This window comes from Rousettus aegyptiacus, unplaced genomic scaffold, assembly GCF_014176215.1.
Source record: "Rousettus aegyptiacus isolate mRouAeg1 unplaced genomic scaffold, mRouAeg1.p scaffold_m13_p_9, whole genome shotgun sequence".
NCBI classification, from domain to species: domain Eukaryota; kingdom Metazoa; phylum Chordata; class Mammalia; order Chiroptera; family Pteropodidae; genus Rousettus; species Rousettus aegyptiacus.
The window spans coordinates 23,968,922-23,988,823 of NW_023416312.1; the positions used below are offsets into that span (position 1 = coordinate 23,968,922).

The 19,902-nt window shown below is 45.7% G+C and overlaps 1 protein-coding gene across 11 annotated transcripts in view; it reads right to left on the reverse strand.

Annotated features, from left to right (window-relative positions):
* Window positions 1-385: 385 nt before the first annotated feature.
* Window positions 386-19,902, reverse strand: part of BCOR (BCL6 corepressor) — a 111,085-nt gene continuing 91,568 nt past the window's right edge. For 6 of the 11 annotated variants that reach the window (XM_016156580.2, XM_036226583.1, XM_016156576.2 and 3 more), the window contains exons 5-15: window positions 19,483-19,536; window positions 18,830-19,016; window positions 12,352-12,612; window positions 11,655-11,999; window positions 10,711-11,036; window positions 10,139-10,393; window positions 5,129-5,295; window positions 3,848-3,993; window positions 3,146-3,223; window positions 2,779-2,935; window positions 386-1,538 (exon numbers count right to left, since the gene is read on the reverse strand). In XM_016156580.2, coding sequence (XP_016012066.2) covers window positions 1,247-1,538; window positions 2,779-2,935; window positions 3,146-3,223; window positions 3,848-3,993; window positions 5,129-5,295; window positions 10,139-10,393; window positions 10,711-11,036; window positions 11,655-11,999; window positions 12,352-12,612; window positions 18,830-19,016; window positions 19,483-19,536 — 2,268 coding nt within the window. In that variant the 3' untranslated portion in view covers window positions 386-1,246. The remainder of the gene's footprint in view (window positions 1,539-2,778; window positions 2,936-3,145; window positions 3,224-3,847; window positions 3,994-5,128; window positions 5,296-10,138; window positions 10,394-10,710; window positions 11,037-11,654; window positions 12,000-12,351; window positions 12,613-18,829; window positions 19,017-19,482; window positions 19,537-19,902) is intronic. The other 5 variants (XM_016156585.2, XM_016156584.2, XM_016156587.2 and 2 more) reach the window with 3 other exon arrangements.

The following is a 19,902-nucleotide window of genomic DNA, read 5'->3' on the forward strand; positions in this document are numbered from 1 at the left end:
AGTGTAGTCAAAGGTACAGGCAGGCCTTGACTATCGGGCCAAGCAAGTTTGGTCTTAACCTACCTAAAGATAAAGCGTTGGCCATGATGAAGCAACTAGTCTGTCAAGGCCAAAGGCAATGTAGAAGCCAACCAGGGCTTTGAAGGAGATGGGGAAGATAAGGATCTGAGAGATATCAAAACACATGTTTACAAATTGAGCTTTCAGGATAGGATTCAAAATCATATTCTGAGTGTAACTCCCCTGAAATCTCCTAGTGTGCTTTGGATCATAGATTATAAATTGCCCTAAGGTCATCTATGGAGAATTGACCATCAACATCACCTTAAAAAAAATCCATGACAACAATGTTTTAGGAATATATACAACACAACATACTTCAATGTTCTCCTTTCCTCAACAGGTTTATTGCCTTTTAAGAAAATTTTTGTAAAATATAAATACAAAGGCAGAGAATTTACTTACAAAGTTAAAACACAGATTTCAAACATAAACACACAATTCAGAAAATTTTAGTTTTATGTACATTTTCAAGCAACCTCAACATATTATGTTAGTTTTCAATATTTTACAGGGTACAGAAAAAAATAGCTCAAAGTCTTCTTTAAATAAGAGCATAAAATGTTTAAACATATAAACAATCCGGTTTGATGCGTGAAAACTAATTTCACAGCTTTTAAATTAGGATATAAAAGTTTCATACAATTAGTTGTTGTGTGTGGATATGGTTTGAATTTATATTACACGCTACTGGATTACATCCAATAGCATTTACCTGGCCCGAGCAGGTACTCTGTAAACAAAACAAAATTACAACATCACCAAGTGCCTTCACCGAATTCACTCCCCCAAACCAACCACTGTTCTGACACACTCTAAACAGTTATGGCCTCTGTCATCAGAGCTTTGTATGAAAGTAAGCCAAAGTGTGGAGCAACTTTTCCTCATTTTTTTCCTTAAAAAAGAAAAAAACACAAATGTTCCAAGTAAAACCAAACATATCCCAAAGCATGTGTGCACTGAAAAGTAAAGAAACGTTATAACAACTTCATAAAAACTGACTTAAAAGTTTAAAAAGAAAAAAAACCATGTTTCTAAGTCCTTCCGACTGGAGTCATTTCTCTTATATAAAGAAGAGATATTTTCATATGTAATAGTGTCCTTTCTTTACAGAAATAGTCGTATTATGACACATATGCACAAGGATTAACACTATAACACACTGTACATGGCGGGCCTGGCGAGCTCACCAGTAGTCATCTGAGACCATGTCGCTGGGGTGTAGCCATTCCATGGTCGAGCCCAGCAGAGTCTGAAGCTCGTTAGTGAATTCAACCAGATCTAAGAGCTCCTTGCTCTCAGGGTTAAAGGCTTCCAGGTCTTTGGAGCAAGAGAACAAGAGACTTGCTGAAACTTGCCGGTAAAACTCCGCCTCTGCAATGGTGACAATTTCCACATTTGGGAAATTGCAGCGGAATATACGGGAGGACATTTTCAATTTCTTAAGCACATCAGAAAGCAACAGCCAGTTTCGAGGCCTACAAAAGAGAAAGGAAAGTGGTTCAAATTTCTGGCAAAATTAAAAGTGCTCTCGACTATTAAACGTCACCCCGATAGGCTTAATCCCAAATTAAAGCAAGGGCCATTTACTTCTGCTTTGACACCACTTTCCCTACCATTTCTCACCCTACCTAGAAGACAGGATCTACTTCTAGCAGCGGGAAACTCTGGACTCATCTGGATTTAGTACGAGACCATCTAAGGAGGACCAATCAACTTAGCCAGAAGCAGGAGCAACACCTCTGAATGAGACCAATCACAGGCTGCCCTCAGTGCTGCTGGTGCTGATGGAAACCGACAGGTAACAACTTGTTCACTCAGCTCTGGCCACAACTCAGGTCACCGTACCCCAAGTGAGTGCCCTGCTTTAGCCACTGGGGAAAGCCAGTCTGTATCCCAACCATAGTCATCACAAGCTCCTCTTTGATCTCTCCTCTTCCCCTCCCCTCATGAATAGAGCATTATAAACACAGATGGTTGGCTGGGTTTCCTTTCCTTTCCCATACCTCCCCCACCCAGCCCTTAATGCTTTTGAGAAGGAACGCTTTACATTCCTTACATACACCCTTGCCACAGTTCATGATTTCTATTACTAATAAAATATCACTATGACAACATACATGCTTACAGCTTCAGAGACCTTAGAGGAGGATGTTACTCATTAAGCACTGCAGTCAACACAGCACAGAACACAGTCTCCTGACATGTACACCCCAAGGCCTTGGTCACAGGAGCACAGTGGCCCAACCATGGGAGCCATACTGGATCTAACCAAATCTGATGGCACACAAGATCCCAGGTGCCATATAATACTTTTCCTAATCTTATACAAGAAGGAGATATGTTATCGACTTAGTCCAGTAGACCTCAAGTGCCTTGAAAAGCTCCTGTGGTGGCCTATGGGGAAGCTCCTAAGAAGGAACCCTTCACAAAGTGTTTAGTGACTGAAAGATCCACGTTGCTGACTTGTAGCGAAATTCTAATCACTGGCTTCAATGTCTTTTGAGCTCTGGGGGTATGTTCTGATGGGAGCAGTTATACCATGCTGTGGCCTAACCCCCATCCCATGTACACAGTTTCTGGAAAAGATCTACTGCATTTCACAGACACTTAGGCATTCATTCACCCACCCATCCGCATCTGCTTTAAGAGATTTCTAACTCCTGCCACCCTAAGAACATCTGAGCTAGTTCTCAACCACATGATGACCATGCTCACCCCTGAGCGACGGACACTTGGATGTTATAGCATGGTAAGAGGGGGCTTTCTGAAAATTCAAACTCAAACACATCACTGTAGGCCTCATCGTCGTCATCCTGGTCCTCTGGCCCTGGGGGGTTTGCTAAAACATCATATCCGCTTTCATCATCTGGTTCTAATAGAGGGCAAACAAGAAAGAGAGAAAGAAATCAGTTAAGCCACAGAAAGACTTCAGCTGTTGTCAAAAGAGGACTCGTTAAAGATTCTTTCCCAACTGAGCTGCCCTGCTTACAGCACCCACCACCCACCACACCCCACCCACGCCAGAGAAATATTCTGTAACTCATTCACCTCCCCCTGAACTAAAAGGAACAATTCAGCTCACCACACACAGAGCTGCCATAAAACTCCCAAGAGCCATTGGAGTCATCGTCATTACGACCCTGCAGGTCACTTAAATAATCTGGAGAGAGAAAAACAAGATAAAGCCTGTTGGTGAGAATCAAATGCTAGCAGTTAGAAGGCATCTCACTGTCTGTCCACCCCATGACACTCCCTTTGTGCACTTTTTCACATTGTTCTCTGCTGTATCTGACCAAAACCTACATACCTGTTCACCTGCCCTCCCAAGGGAAGGACCACCCCAGCCCATCAAAACAAAATCTAGACTGGCAAGCTAGGAACTGTTTCAGCTCTCAAAGGCAAAAATAAAGTATGTATCACCAGAGGGTGAGGGGTAGCTGGTAAGGGGTAGTAGGGAAGTAGATGGGGTAAGGGGGATCAAAAACGTGGTGACAGAAATCTAACTATGGGAGGTGAACACATAGTGTAAATATATATATATATATATATATATATATATATATATATATATATGCGCCTTACTGTTAAAGTGTACAGCTGAAACTTATTGGATTTCATTAACCAATGTCACCATGTATCTCCTTCTTTGATAGACTAACTTTACACTGCTTTTCCCAGTAAGCAAAACTTAAGGTAAACAAAGAGCTAGTGGCATTCTTTGGCTAGGAAGCGTGTGAAGTCACCATCTAGGTGTTTAAATACCATTTCTTGAACTTTGTCGTACCTGTTAAAAACTTTTCCATAAGTTCGCTGTGGGTCATTTTCATGATGGTTCTACCTGAGTATGTAGCCAAAGTAGGGTCAGCACCATAGGAGAGAAGTAAGCGGACAATTTCCAAATGATCATTCTCGACAGCATCATGGAGAGGCCTAGGAAAGATATGCAGAGGGGTTCAACTTGTGCACACAATGCTTGCCTCTAATAATAGGCATAATTAGGTGTGTGTATGCCAAACTTCTTAGCAGCAGTATTTCACCAAGGAGGCATGTACAGTCACTGCCATTCCAGATAGGGAACCTGAGACAGTGACTGGCCCAAGGTCAAGCAACACCTCTTTACTGAATATTTCAGGCCTAATTCTCAAATGCAAATCTATCTTAATCTAAAGGCCTATGAAGGAACACAAGCAAAAATGAAATCGTATTCAATGAACTGAAGTACTTAAGATAACTTACAAAGGAAAAAAACATCATTATGGAAACCAGTACAATAAGCAATTATTATATCATTTTTTAAAAAGCCCTCTCTTTTAAAAATAAACTAGGTGCAAAGTGGGACCTCTCCCGAAAGCCAAACCCCAACATCTTAGAGAGCAATCATCAACCCTTGGGCCCAGAACCAGAGTCACTGAGAGGAGTTCTCATAAGGGTAGAGCGCCCTTCTGCCAAGGTTGACCGAGGCACAAAATGCTGCCCAAAGTCCCGTCCTGAGGGTACGCTATTTGGAAACCATACCATACCAAATACATTTGTTTTGCTAATGGTATGACTGTTGGGTAAGGCATAGCACCACACCTCCCGGTAGCACGCCACCCACACAACCGGGAAGATGCTCAGGTTGACTCAGACCCAGTCTTTGACCCATGAACCGAGGTCAAGGACAGGGTAGGGGCCAGAATCTAGGGATGTGGGTGGACAGGGCAGGTCCTACCAAGCAGTTGGCCCTATCTGTATTTCTGAAACTGTCAGCTCCCATACATTTTAAGTGCTGTGCTTTGACTTAATAGATACCGATGAAGAGTTCAGGGTCTTAAAAGGCTATACCTCCAATTATTCAGGCAGGCTTAACATTTTCAAGGACTTTCATCCAGGAGCATTGCAAACTTTTAAAGTTTTATCTAAATTTTCCAGAAAGGTCTGGTCGATTCCATTTTAGAAGACTCCATCATCAATGTGCTTCCATGTCACTCTCCATCTTTCCTTCTGGGGCTCCCTGCATACCCAGAGAATCACTCACTACCTGTGCCCTAGCAGGGCCAGGCTGACATCAAGACCCACCACAGACCTGGTTCCATCCTGGGCACTGCAGTTGACATCAGCGCCATATTCAAGAAGGTGTCGCACGATGTTCAACCACCCCCTAGCACAAGCTTCATGCAGGGCACAGTATCCAGCGTTGTCTCGATGATTCACATCACAAATCTTATTCTCCAGACAGTATAAAACCACCTCCTGTGGGGACAGGAAGGGGAATGCCATCAGACCACTACATTATGAACTTTGTAAGGGTGACCTCTCTATAGCTTGGCAGTACCCTCTTTCAAAGGCATACACATCCTTGGGTTCGAGAGCCCGCTATGGCACAGGTAGGCAGTGGATGTCTTAGTGAGGGGGCAAGACATGTGTGAAGGACTTGGCGATAGAGACAGTGTCATCTGGGCTCTGCAGGCTTGTGACTGCATATGAAACCTGGCTCTGCTGCCCTAGCAGCCTGGCCCTGGGCCAGTTACCCTTGAACTTCTCCAAGTGTCCATTTCTTCCTCTGTGAGACAGGAAGAGAATAAGAGGCTCTATAGGGTGGCTGAGAGGATGCAATCAGATAGCTATAAAAGCCCTCACTCAGTCCAGGGCCTGGCATGGCCAGTGCAAAACAGTCTGGCTGCTAACATCTTAGATAGCACATTGACAAGTACAGGGCATTCTCACTTGATGAGTTCATTCAGTAGGTGGTAGTGGATGACAATACAAGTTTAGATAAAAGTATGGACAACCGATACATAGACATGTAATCAGCTAGAGAACATTCCTTAACTTAGAGACAAAGAGATGCCCGGATTAGCTAGATTCTCACACCCCTGTAAAGACCCTAAAACAGAGCCTGGGGCACAAATGCTCCTCTTTGTACATTAATCAGAGTAAAAAAGAGGCTTTCTCTACTGACCACACACATCATCAAGAAATGACACAAAATGCTTCAAATAACCCCACCTCCATTTTGCTTCACCCTCTACCCTCTTCAGGGATGAATCAATATAACGTTTTCATATTTACTTAAGTTAATGACGGGGATCTAATATACCACATACTGTAACCTACACATTTCAAGAACTAAATAAGTCCACCCTTGCCCCTTCTCAGAAGGCATTCTGTGTCAACAGTTTGCATTAGAATCACCGTATTAATCTTACTTTTTTTGCATGTTAATATATTGATATGAAATACTCCCAGAAGCAGAGCAGCAACTTATTCCAACATTTTATTACATTCACTAAGAAAGTTTTCAACCACATAGAATGGCATTTGCCACCAGAAAATGTGTTTTAATCTTTTCCTACAAGTCATGCCCAGCAGAGCTGTCATGTTCTGAGAGCTGGGATAGGCAGAGCCTGCAGGCGGTCCAACACATACTACACTTGGTCAGGGAGAGCTGGATAGGGTCAGAGCAGACCTCTCTGTGACAGCTCTTAAATAACTCATCTGTTAAACCTAAAACAGGGGTCACTCTAGCTATCCACAGATGTTGAGGTGGGTTCTGAAAAACCTTTCATGATCTTTCTGAAGACATGTCAATCACAGATGACCATTCACTTGGGAGCTAACTAGAATGTTCCATATACTCGCCCTTGTGAACCTAATGTTGCACGCTGGTAAACCTGGCCATCGGTGCCCTGTTGCTTCAGGTCACCGGGGCGGGTCCCTTCTGAAACAAGAGGAGGAAGAGAGACGGCATAACCACAAATGTGTTTCTTCATTCAGATCCTAACCTGCCAGAAAGCCCACAATCCTCTGGGCTCCCAGGCCACCTGCCCTGAGCCCTGGTATCTAGGATACCGCATGAAGCTGCTGCTCTTTTAGCAGGCCCTCACTAGCCAGACTCGAGTGGACGGCTGCAAGCTAATGAACTGTATGCCCTAGCCAGGGAGAGGCCCCATCATGTGGCTCTGGGATCAGGTCTGAGCACCACTGACTGCTGTGCACAGATCAATTTACCCAGGTCCTGGTGGCCTGCCTGGTGTCCTGTCAACCAAGGGTTTATTTGCTGACAATTACGGCCTTCACCTGGAAACCTTCATCGCTACTAGGGCTGATTCAAGGGTACCTAGAAATGAAAGGACAGAAAAGCTGATGGGTAAGTCGACTCTTTTCCTCGAGGATGGCAGTAACCCACAGCCAAATCAGACATTCTGCCACGGGCTGTCCTAACTCACTCATGTTGATGTCGTTATTTACACTGCACTTCTCATTTCCCCCAAATGAGTATGTCTTCTGTTATCCCACAATAACCTATGAGATATCAGAAAGGAAAGTGGTACTATTCTCATCCTACACTTGGGGAAACTGAGGCCCAGAGAGGTTAAACTCCAAGTTCAATTAACATGAAGTACTAGACCTAGAACTCAAGTCTTTTGGTATCTGGGCAAATGGGAAGATTCAAAAGGTCCCAGAGGACTTCTGCTAGAGGGATGCAATCCAGACGTGACAAGTATCCCACAGGACTTCTCTGTTGGCGTCAAGAGAGCTAACTACATTCTCCTAGCTGAGAGGGTGATTGGCTTCTAAATGGATGGCAACCTCTGTCACCAACAGTTGGAGGGAATGGTTAAGAGGCCAGCCACGTCTGTCTACCCAATACATTTCTTGGTTTATTTTCTACTCCAGAAACGAGAGTGTTTGAAGGGCAGCCCACCCATTCCCAAACAAAATCAAACTGTTTTTGTTGGACAGTTCTGTTAAGCAGCTATAAGCTGAATGCCATTAACCACAAAATGTAACCATAAAGGCCATAAACCCGACATTGTTAATTAATTAAATGCCTCATTAACTTTTTTTAAAACATGATTTATTCAATTCGTAGAAAATTTAACCATCACCACTAAACGCATAAGCATGTGGTTGCACACTGGCCTTTTAGCCTAAGAAACAGAAGCTTTGTTACTGGGAGGGAAAGGTTTGAGCATCTCTGGCCATGCAAGTCATCTATTTAACACAGAGGGTGTTTCAAAACCTCAGGAACCAGATTAATGACATAAGGCTCAGACAGCCTCTTTACTGCACATGGTATCTTTAGCTAAGCAGAAAATAACAACTGGAAAGACTAAACTTCAGGAAATTCTTGACTCTGTGCATTCTAACTATACCTTTATCCCTTTACTGGGTTAAGCAAATTGTCCTTCAACTTTAAAAGATTTCCATTGCCACATCTCCTGATGAGCCATTATCCTGACATTTTAAATTTTGCCCAAAGAAATCCTAGAAAGTTGGGTTCAAAGTTGAAAGCTTTCATTTAGTAGTTAGATGCTCAGTGCTATAACTGGTGATCTGTGCAATTTACATATTGAAATTTACATTTGAAAGGGAAAAACAAAAACAAAACAAAGCAGTTGTCCTGACACAAACATTCCCAAGGCTTCGTGTGCCATCAAACTTCCTGAGAGAGCCAACAAGGGTATTTTGAGGTCTCTGGGTCCCAAAGAGAGACTGGTGGAAATAATGTGAAGACCAAAGGCAAGGCCAGGAATCCTGCAGTCGACGGCAGGTGGAGCAGGCTGCCTTCCTGCCCATCCCCCATCTCCAGTGTCTGCTGGAAGCACAGTCCATTTTCCCAAACACGACTAGTAAAGAGAGAATGCTTGGCATGAGGAGTCTAGCTCAGTGCCACCCGCAACATCAACCCTGACCTAGGTTCTACTGATTTCAGCTCACCAGAAGCCAACTAGCTGCCGCTTGGATTTCATGAGTTAACTACCAATTCTTTCAGAGTTCTCTCCAGGTAAATCAGAAATCTCTAGAAGGGCCATGTTGATACAAACAGCACATACAATCAACAATCAAAAATACCCCCAAACTAAGAAAGTGCTAGTGCTTCTAACTTCCTACCCACAGCCAGGCCTCAGGAGTAGGCTTGGGAGTAGAGGTAGTCACACCAGGAAGGGTTCACTGCACAATGAACAGCAGCACGGTACTGGCCGGGTTCTGGGAGCCAGGGCTCCGGACAAATCCTGTGAGCCCTCAGCCAAGCTCGTGCCAGCATGAGTCCTGCCACCCCGGCACTCATCCACACCTCCACACTCTGCCTGCTGAGCGGCATTTTATTTTCACCATTCAACTCCCAGAGGGCTGATGCCAGCATTAAAAAACGCCTTTGCCCTGTAGGCTATTACATCACAATTTCAACTGACAAGCGTGGTGGGGGAGCTGCACAGGGCAGAGGGAGTAATCTATCTCACAGAGGTTTAGAACTGTACAAAGGGCAATTCCAATGTGAGCCAGTCCGAGAGAGGAGTGGGGTGGATGAGGAGTGGGGGCTGGGCTTTGGAGCAAGACTACTGGATGGCTACCTGTACACGTTGTCATTTAACCCTTCTGGGGCTCGGTTTTCTCACCTAAAAGCAGGATAATCCTAGTTATTACCACACGGAGATGTGGAAAAGGTGAAATGAGTTACTTTGGATCATACAGGCTTAGAAAGATATAAGCTATCTTTCCATCTATATTGCTACAGCAATATAGGCTATTGTCATCAGCAATGCTGGGTGGAGATATGCAGGCAAGGGCAGTGAGTTTGGGGAAAAGCCTGAGCTGTTTCCCTCCTCAGCATTGGGCTCCCTTGCCCTCTTAGGAAGAGACTGCTCAGGTCCTCCCCACCAACCCCTACCAATACAGACATTGTCTGCCCACAACTCAAAACAGAGCTAACAATTTCTCTCCTTCTTGTTAATCAGCATCCAAAAGGGCTCATTAAAATTCCCCCAGTCGTCAAGCGTTGGGTTATGTCAGATTTTATATCAGAGATAAGTGAGCAAGATCGGAGGATGCCAAGCAGCCTACCTGCCTGAACACGAACTGAACATCAGAGAGGCCTTTCTTTTCACACTGTGATTGAACAAAAGCCACCAAAGAGACAGCTGTGGAGTGGGGCTAACACAAACATCCTGTGGGATACCCAGCCAAGCACCCTGATGTGGAGGGGGCCAGGGTCTGAGTCCCATCACCTCCCCCACCCTGTATCCCCCTCAAACCTCAAGGAATAGTAGCCTGTAGTTTCTGGATTCTGGGCACCCCCAAGGACACTCACCTCATAGCCAAGCCGGGCGGCACGCTGCAGGAGGGTCTCACCGGCATTCTTATTGACAATAAGTCTCCGTGCTTCTGGGGGCATCGGGCGTGACGGGGTGGTCTCTGGAGGGGAGCTTGAGCATGGCAGCTGTGAGGACTGGGAAACTGGTAGCAGTTGTTGCAGACGGTCAAAGGGCTTCTGGTCCTGCTTGGCTGGTGACAGATCATAGTCGGAACTGGGCTCAGGCCGCTTTCGGAATCTCCGTACAGTCACCTATCACAAAACCAGGCAGTGCACACACATTTAAGGCCACCTTCCATAGCCACCTTTTCCCTGAGTTACACACCCGAGCAGAAGGAGGCCCTTTTTCCTTTCTTAGTTTGGGAGAGGGGATTGGGGCCAAGGGTTTCATTCTTACTAGTTTGAAACTTCACCACTACCCAGGAGATGTGCCCCCTAGGATAGGGGAGTGACATTTGGGAGAGGAGTCCAAGAAAAGGAAAACTTTGTCCCCAGAAGCAGAGCAGCAGGCAGGCAAGATGTGCATGTCCAGGCCCGGGGGGGGGGGGGAAGTGAGGGGCCAGAGGTACCTTGCCATCAGCATTCTCCACATAGTAGTCTCCCGTAAGCGACAAGCCCCGCCTGGGCTCCTGGGGGATCAAATGCTTGGTTTTGCACAGTCTCTTCCCGGATGGTTTCTCGCCGGTGTCGGTGTATTTCTGCAGCAGGGAGGCAGCCTGGCAATCCTCTTCTTCGTCTGTGCACAGCACATCTGTCTTCTGGCTTTCTTTAATTTTCTGATGTTTGGCAGGCGGCCTCGAGGCTGGTGTGCAGCTTGGCTGAGTCTGCTTTTTGCTGCTTGCATTGGTGGATGAAAGGCTCTTCATGGGCGGAGAGCCCGAGAACACAGGCAAGCCTAAATCCGGAGGGGGTGGCGGGGGTTGGGGAGGGGGAGAAAAAGCAGGCGTTACACAGTTGTAGCCCGTGCAGAGAGAAAAGCCCATTGTTAGCACTGATCACTAGAGTAGCTTCAGTTTCTAAAGATATACCAATTATGTTTTCAAAGCATTAATATTTTAATTACCCCACATTCAAACAGCAAATAGGTTAACCCACAAAATGCCAAGTGGCAAGTTTCTTCAAAGGCCTGGGACAAGAGGGCAGAAGCCAGACCATTGTGCTTTATTATCTCCACTCCACTGGGCCTGGGTACTTATGACCTGGTGACCAGATATGGCATGAAGGTGGAATAAGTACACTGTCAAGCCCCTAGGATCACCCGGACTTCCTGCCCAGCCATGAGCTGGGTAAGAAGCACCCTGAGAGGTTAAGCTCCCTCCTCTCAGCTGTGCTCCTCACTGTACATTCCAGAAAGAAGTATGGAGACTGGAGTGACATCACGAAAGTACTCCCTGCCCACTACCTTGGTCAATTTTTATGGCACTCAGGTCTCCACGAGGGTCCTTTCCCACAGAGGGTGAGTGACCCAGTCTCCAGGAGTGGGGCAGGCTGTCATGGAGTGGCCTCGCCATACCTTGTTCATTGTCACTGGACTTGAGAGACTCTTCTGACCAGCTTCTGTTGCCTTTGGCCTCTGCCCTTTTCCTGCTGGGTTTCTCTTCGGAGGTGTTATTGCCTTGGGCAGTGACCTCAGGCTGAACAGCCTGGGTCACTTCCTTCCTGCCCTGCCGGCCAGGTTTGCTCTCTGCTGCTGATACCTGCTGCTCCCACCGTTCTCTAAGGTGCAGCAAGTGGCGTTGTTTTTTAGGATGGAGCCCTGTTAATTCAATGCACACCTTCAGGTTGGTCAGCTCATTATAATGTGGGTCTTCTAAGTGGTTAGAGGAATTGTTTGTCATTTCCCTCTCAGGCCAGTCATCTAATGGAGAAATAACTACAAATTAATCAAAAAGCCCCCTGGGGGGGAAACAAACTGTCTTATGCATTACTAATGGGGTGGGGGAGGGGAGGGGTGTGGTCACAGTCTTTGCTACAGCTTCTTGCCAAGTCTTGGGAGGGTCCTATTTATCTTTGGCCATCTTTCAGGCCAAAAGATCTTCCCTGCCTCTGGCTTTGGGGGAGGGAGGTGCGAGCAGCTTCCCCAGGCTCTAGGGTGGGACTGGAAACATCCAATGCACCACCCTGTGACTTCCCCAGGGACCCTGCAGTGAGAGTAGATGCAAGCCAGTCCACCTTTGGCCAAGCAGGGGGCTAAAGCAGACCAAGCTCACCTTTGGAGACCCGTCTCCGTTTGGCTTTCAACAGAGGGTCCTCTGGTAGCTCTTCCACAGTGGTCTCAGTGTGGGTGCTGTCACCTGAGACTTTACGCTTTCTGTCCAGCCGTAGGGTAGGGCTGTGTGGCATGTCCATGGCCACCTGCTCGGTGGGTGGCTCAATCACAGGCTGCCTGTCCATGAAGTACTTCTCCATGGACAAGTCTTTGTCCTCCGAGGTTTCAAAGGGGTCATGTTTGTTTCCACCACTATATTCACCTGGTGAGGGGGTGGGGGGAGCAACAGTAACACAGAAATGAAGGCTCAAAGGTCACCACAAGAAGGCAGGATTTGGGGAGCAGGCGGGGCCCTCCATGCCTAAGGTAATTTGCTACTGACAGACCTTTCTGTTGTCACTGGGGACCTCACACACTGAAAGCACAAACCCCTCAGAAATATAACGACCTACAGGAAGGGCAGCTGAAGACAATCAGGTGGTAAAAGTAGACAGTGGAGTGTATGTCACAACTTTTTATTTCTACCTTTTTAGAGTTGGGGCATGAGGGAATCAAGGATATGTGGCATCGACACTTTTTTTTTTAAGTATAAGATGAAATAACTTCCTGCCTGCTACATCCCAGTCAGTTAACTTGGCTGGTGCTCAGGTCCCCGCTCCGGGGTCCTTTCCCAGAGGATGGGTGACCCCGTAGCAGCAAGATCCAACTAAGCCAGGGCTGACCCTTTCTGTTAACATTGGTTGAGGTCATTATTTTGAAGTAAAAGGATGGTGTAATAATGAGACCAAATATCACCTAAACATTATCTACAGAAGGGATGATACCAGTGTTCACTTTGGCAATAGGTGAGATGATGAAGGAACAGGAATCAGGGAGAGTATTGGGAGGCAAGGAAGCTAGGAGTCCAAGGGCACTGGAAAGAGAAGTGTGATGCGCACACAGAGTCAGGGGTAACGTTAAAGAACTCAACCTTATAACTGTACATCCCTCTGTCCTCTTTTTCACATCTGTGGAGGGGAAAAGCATACCATCACAACTAAGGGGATGCTCCTATTTCTTGTCCAGGAGGAAAGCCCTTGAGATCCTGTCACCTCAGCAACACCATGCATACCTACAAGGACGCAGCCCTTCTACCTGGCACTCCTTCATGCCTTCTCTCACATGCAAGCATCTAAAGACATTCCAAAGACAAGAAACTGCCCCCTTCACCATCTTTTATATGCTAGGCCAGCACTTGCTAAGCTGCTCCAATACCGCCTGTGCTCCTGCTGCTCAATCTGATGTCCACTTGGGGTCTTTCCTTAAATTGCCTCAGCCCAACATCTCTCCCTACTTTGGGTCTAAACCTAAGAAACAGCTCATTGACTGCTTTGCTGCTTGCATTTTTTCTAATACGCGAATAATTCTGTAGCCATCGAGGTGATATCCAGATGTTCCTGCAAGATGACCTTGCATATCACCAGAAGGAACTTGGTATTTCGGTAACGCTGAGCTAAGTAAAGCTGCCCAAGTCCATTTCCAGATAAAATCATAAACACACTCCACATATGTCGATCCCATTCCGCCTCCTTCTCCCGGTCCACTTCACATTATCACCTCCCCACCTTCAGACCAGCCACGCTGGTCCCCTGATCAGTGTTCTCTTGGGGGCATTCCCAACACTGAATGGAAGTCAGCTGTGGAGACAAGTGTCACTCTGGTCTTGGCTAGCCTGTGCTCTTAATGGTGGAAGGAGCCCATTTACCTCCTCTCCAAAGGCATCCTAAGGTGGGACAGATAGTGCTATGTCTACTCCTGCAAAGGATTGGTGGATTCGCCCAAACCATGCAGGTCTTTCGTCATAGCAGTGCTCCAACACAAAGCTGGTGGCAGCCAGAGGAAATCCGTAACTCACCCAAACCTCTGGCCTATGCAGAAAGTGGCTGCAACTCTCACTCTGGCTGCTCTGTGACCCTCTTAACAGCTCTGGCAGTAACAGCGCCACTTTACAACTTGGCCCCCTTCAGTTGTAAAGTGGGAAATATTACTGCAAGCCACCTCCTGGGGTGGGCTTCATAAACCTGGCCTAACCGGCAAAAGAGAAAGGCAAAAGAGAAAGTCCGGAGAAATGGCTTTAACGAAAAGACACCAAGACTCTCAGATCAGCTGGAATTTCAGCTCCCATATGTATGAGGATGTGAGCCCTCCTAGTTATACTATTTGAATTCTCTGGTCCAATTAGCTGTCCCAGAAAGCCCTGTGGGAGGCGCTGGGGAATCAGTGTGTCCAAATATAAGGGCTATCTTATAAACTACCATTGCAATTCTAGAATTAATTTTAAAATGTACTCTCCCACCTACACCCCCCTTTCGGTAGGAAAGATGGTTCAAACCAGGTGGTTTGAAAGCAGAAGTGACTAGGTGATTATGACAGAGTGCCTCTCAGGGTCACAATCAGGCAGCAGCTTGGCCTGGTGTAGGGCCCTTCCCTGAATGGGGCTACACTGCCCTGCTACCTCTACGCATACCTGAAATGTCTCCCAATTAGATTAAAAATTACTTCCACATTTTGTGTTTTAGTTCCAGGTCTCATATTCATCTGAGTTTGTAACAGTCCCAAGCCTGCCTAAATAGGCACTTTCCTCAGGGAGACAAGTTTCCCCTTAATGACAAACTTCCTTCTTAATAGTGAAATTACTTTCTATCTCAACCACCTGACCTTTCGCTACAGGGCCCACATTGCCCACCATAAAAAACCACCTGGAAGACGTAAGATAACTTATTTCACAGGTGTTGGCAGGCAATGACTGACTGAGGACGTTTCCTTGCTCCTTGCTGAATGAGAGCACCCTACAAGACGAGGCTTTCCCATCTCCTCTAGGCTTCCCATCTGATAAAGCTGCCTGGGTGCTGAGGGCATCCCTTCACCTGCCAGAACGAGGAATGTGCCACACATCTGCCTGCCATTCCTGCTCAGCTAGGGATGGCACTACTGTGCTTCACCTTCCAGGCAGTCCACTCCTGCCTTGTCCCCAGAGGCCCCGCAGTATCATCTCTGTGATTCCTCACCCCAAACTGAAATCTCCCACCCACAGAGAGCTTAGCTGTTTTCTTCCCCATGTCACCTCACCTAAAGATCTCCCAAACTAGTTCCGCCCACCCTTTCCTCAGCCCTCAAGTCTCTCAGGACAAAGATCCCAATTCCTTTCAGTGACACCTCCAATACCTTACTTAGGCTAGTAAGAATCCTGAAGAATACCCATCCTTACTTCCCAAGATACACATGGCCACCAGTTATGGGGGAGATTCCAGGTCACATTCCTGCACACCAGACTTGGAGCTCCTCGATGCGGCTATCCCAACTACAACACCCATGATTACCCTTGGGGGCAAAGGAGATGGAGATGAATGAACAGGGTCCTAACCATCATGTTCCGCCATCGTTGCTACTTTCGGCCCTTCTAAAAGTGGGAAGCCATGTGTCCTTGGTCATTCAATCTAAGCAGACGTGACTGTGGCCAGGTTGTTCATGTTTTAACACTTGATCCCTGTAGCACAGTCATATGACTCAGCACATACATCCCATAATTTATCATGGCTATGCCACAGCATTACTTCACAGAAGCATCACCATGGCAACATTTACACGTCACCATGGCAACAAAGCACCCTCACCATGGGTAAACCATGCCCAGTGAGCCCTAAACAAGGTTGGAGGGTTACCCATAACTGAAAGTCTCTCGACTGCAGATAACTATAGCAACTCCAGTAAAGGTTAACAGAAGAGGTAGCGGCAATCTCTGTGCCAAACTCAAAGTAGTTTATAAAACATGTAGGTGCTTGGACAGAAGTTTCCTTAGTTAAGAACTTTCATTAAGCCCTTTGACTCAGGTTTCTTTCAGTTCCTCCCCAGGCATTGCCACTGAGTAGGTCCCGGGTCTGCCCCATCCAAGTAGCTGGCAAGGGAGATACTCATTCTATGTTCAAGATACAGTCATTCCATTTTCAAAATGCCACTGATAGTTCCTATTAATAAATTTCCAAGTTTGAGGAGCCTCCTGGTTCATTTATTCAATTTCTAAAATAAAAAATTCACCCAGCCACCCCTATTATCACAAAGAATAAATGAAAATCCTGGCCATTGTGTTTTCAGGTTAATTCACTTTTCTTAAGCAAGCCCCTCCCAACAAGATGCTATCTTAGAAAGCTCCTGGTACCTCCAGGAACAGAGGGCTGCCTTGGAAGAGGCAAGATATCTGTAAGGCGTCCTGTACCCCTCTTTGTGATCCCTACCTGCCCCAGCTCCCATGTGCTTAGAGCTCAGCTCTCAGCTACACTGACACTCAGGAGAAGAGAACCTGAAAAGGGAACCACTGTGGAGCAGGGCCCAAGCCCATGTGGGCTTAAGACACAAGAGCCAAAAGGACAAAAAAGCCCATTAACTTGCAGCTGAATGGATCCAGCCCTTGCTGTCACCTAGATAAGGTGACAAAAAGGACAATGGCACCTCTAGATTACTCCTCTTAATCAACCACAAGCAACAGAAAACTGGGGATAGTGACTTACCTCCTCTGTTCCCCAATCTTTAAAACTGAGCCTCTAACCTTCCCCAACCCTTGTCCTGCCTTCACTGGCCATTTATCACTCATTGGGCCATGTCATAAATGCTCCAACAATAGACCTCATTGGTCTGAGCTTGAAGGGACTTAGGGAATGTCTTCCTGAATCATTTAAGGCTCAGACCCTGCTCCTCACCGGCTACACTAAGTTCTCATCTCTTTCCTTCAGTGGGAAACATGGGGAAGGACACAAACTTCTCTTAGAGTAAGGCCGGGTTGAGGCCAGAGATGTGAAGGGCATGGGCAACCTAGGGTCTGGCCATGTTACTGAAAAATCAGAGGCAGGGCAAGAAAACTTGAGGCTGGCTAACTTTCTGCTCCCTTCCTCTAGCCTTCCTCACCAGCCACCCAGAAAAGAGAGGGATTCTCCCTTGCAGGCAGTTCCCCGCTCCTCAGGAAAGGACCTACCCATTCGCCTTGCCCACTTTTACCAGGTCTCCAGGTCTCTCTAAGAGCTGGCATCTGAGGCACCTCAGAAGAGAAGAGATACATGCCTGTTGTCATTATCAGCAAAGAAGAAAGCTTTCTTTGCTGCTTTACTCAAAAGCAGCCTGGACCCTTCTTTTTCCCATATCAATCCAGTAAGGTAGAGGTGTAAGGACACCTTTACTTTAGGTACATCAAGAATCTCTGCCATTCAGGTGAGGCCGCCACTGACTAGCAAACAGAAACTTGTTTCTTCAAGACTAATATAGAACAAACTGGTCCTGGTTGTGGCCTACCCAGAATCCTGGCCATGGGCCCTTGTCTGACCCCAAGGATGAGCTAGGGGAGGGGGAGGAGCAGGAGACTGAGCTCTAGGCAGTGAGAAACATGCTCTTTTGTACCATAAATTCTCCCAAACTCCATTAGGCACCAATGAACTAAGTGTGTGTGGGAAGTCCAAAGCTATGACGACCAATGGTACAGAGCTCACAAATGCACCCATCATCCCCAATTGTTCTGTCTCAATAGGGTTTTGAACATTCATCCAGACGCCCTAATTTACTATCTATCACCAACAAGGTTTCTGAGAGCTGGAACGTGATACGGGCCTCAAGTGTACACACATTTAAGAAACAAGGAAAAAGACCTTTCCACTTTTGGTCAACACATCTTATCAGGCAGGGAAGTCTTATCAGCAAATTCCAAAGCCCACCACAGCAGGAGGCCAGCTATTTGGACTGAAGAGTGACTTGAGGAAAATGAGCTTTCTATCTACATATTGCCTCCAAAACATAATACACCCTGTCTGGTGGGAAGGATCCCTTCATTTATACAATTCCCTTGGATTGTGTTGACTCCAATGATGACAAACAAACCCACCAGAGAAAATAATCATGCCTATCTTTACTGTGCCTTCATCATCCTTCATCCCATTTAAACAAAATTTCTGCCTTTGGAGGGAGAATACAAGTATTCTCCATTTCAGACTAGACTGTCACTGTGTGAGGTGGGGACCACCTAGGGCTGGAAATGTCATTACACTGCTACAAACAACAACAACAACAACAACAACAACAACAACAACAACAACAACAACAACAACGTTATCTATACCTGCTACAAAATAGAACATAGATGTACCACACTTATACTTAGTCTCCCACTGCCATTCCTCTACTATATTGTATTAGACTATTAGTATTTCTCCAGAAAAGGAGATGTGTTCCAGGAAATAATCTTTCATAGGTGCCTCATTCCTGGATGCCACAATGTTCCAAAGGACAATCAGCCCTTCCTTTCATGGATGGCCAAGACTGGCCTGTTTCTCCGAGTAGCTGCCAACTGGACATTGGGCCATGATAAGTACATTACTTCCTTTCACCTCCCTCAGCTCTGGAAATAGTCGCCCCATTTTCACCGACATGGTACCACAAACAAGCCACTTGGGTTTACTCACATCTCTCATTGTCGTTCTGGTTGGCAATGGCCTCCTCCAGGGCGACCGACTTTGGCTTTTTGTCCTGATTTCCTTTCAACCTTTCCCACTCAGCAGGGCTGAATTTGCACACCTCGGAGTCTTTGGTTGTTGGGTGGCTACCCTCTCTCTCTTTCATCTCCAACTCTGAGAAGCGCATCATTGCACGCTAGAAAGAGAATGGAGATGGGAAAAAAAACACCTTACCATACAAGCTATTTCATTTGCCTTACCTTAAAGGAAAGTATTTTCAAAGAAAAGTTTGCCCAAAACCAACCACAATTTATAATACAACTGAGGTATTTTAAAGTTTAACAAATAAAAATTTAAGAGTATCTATATGTAAGTAGTCACACATTCTTTATTCATAAAGCCATATGTATAGATATATATGCGGTGTGTATGTATATCCATACATACACTATTGCATAGAGACAGACATTCTCTTTTGAAGGTAAATAAAACAAAAAACACAACGCAAAGAAAACAAAACAAAAACACAACAGAAAAGAAAACAAAATGCACAATGAATAAAGACGACCATGGCCCACAAATTTCCCTTTGTATATTTGGAAATGAAATTTAACTCAAAAGGTTTATGTAAGATTCTAGTAATAAAAATTTGAAGAACTGACCTCACAGTAAGCAGCGGGTAGACATAAAATACTGTCCTCTTGTAATCCTTCCATCTATGTAATTAAAATGGGCACTCAATGGATCATTTAGATAACTTCATCCATTTTTATAAGCATAAACTAAATTTTTTTCTTAACATTGCAAAACAATTTGGCTTTATTTATCTTTTAATTAAAAGTAAAATATCTTAAGGAAATTCCTATACAACATCTATCATTCACTAGCAAGTTAAATACATACTCTATCCCTTTAAGCGAGCTTTTTTTTGGTGAAAAAAAAATTGCACGAATCCCACAGACATGCGGCTGCTACACACCTCCACCAAGTATCACGTAAGGCTTCTAACCAGCACTTCTAGGTATATTTGTTAACATACAATAACGGCAGAGAAATCAAAGCAATTGATAGGTAAACGTCAT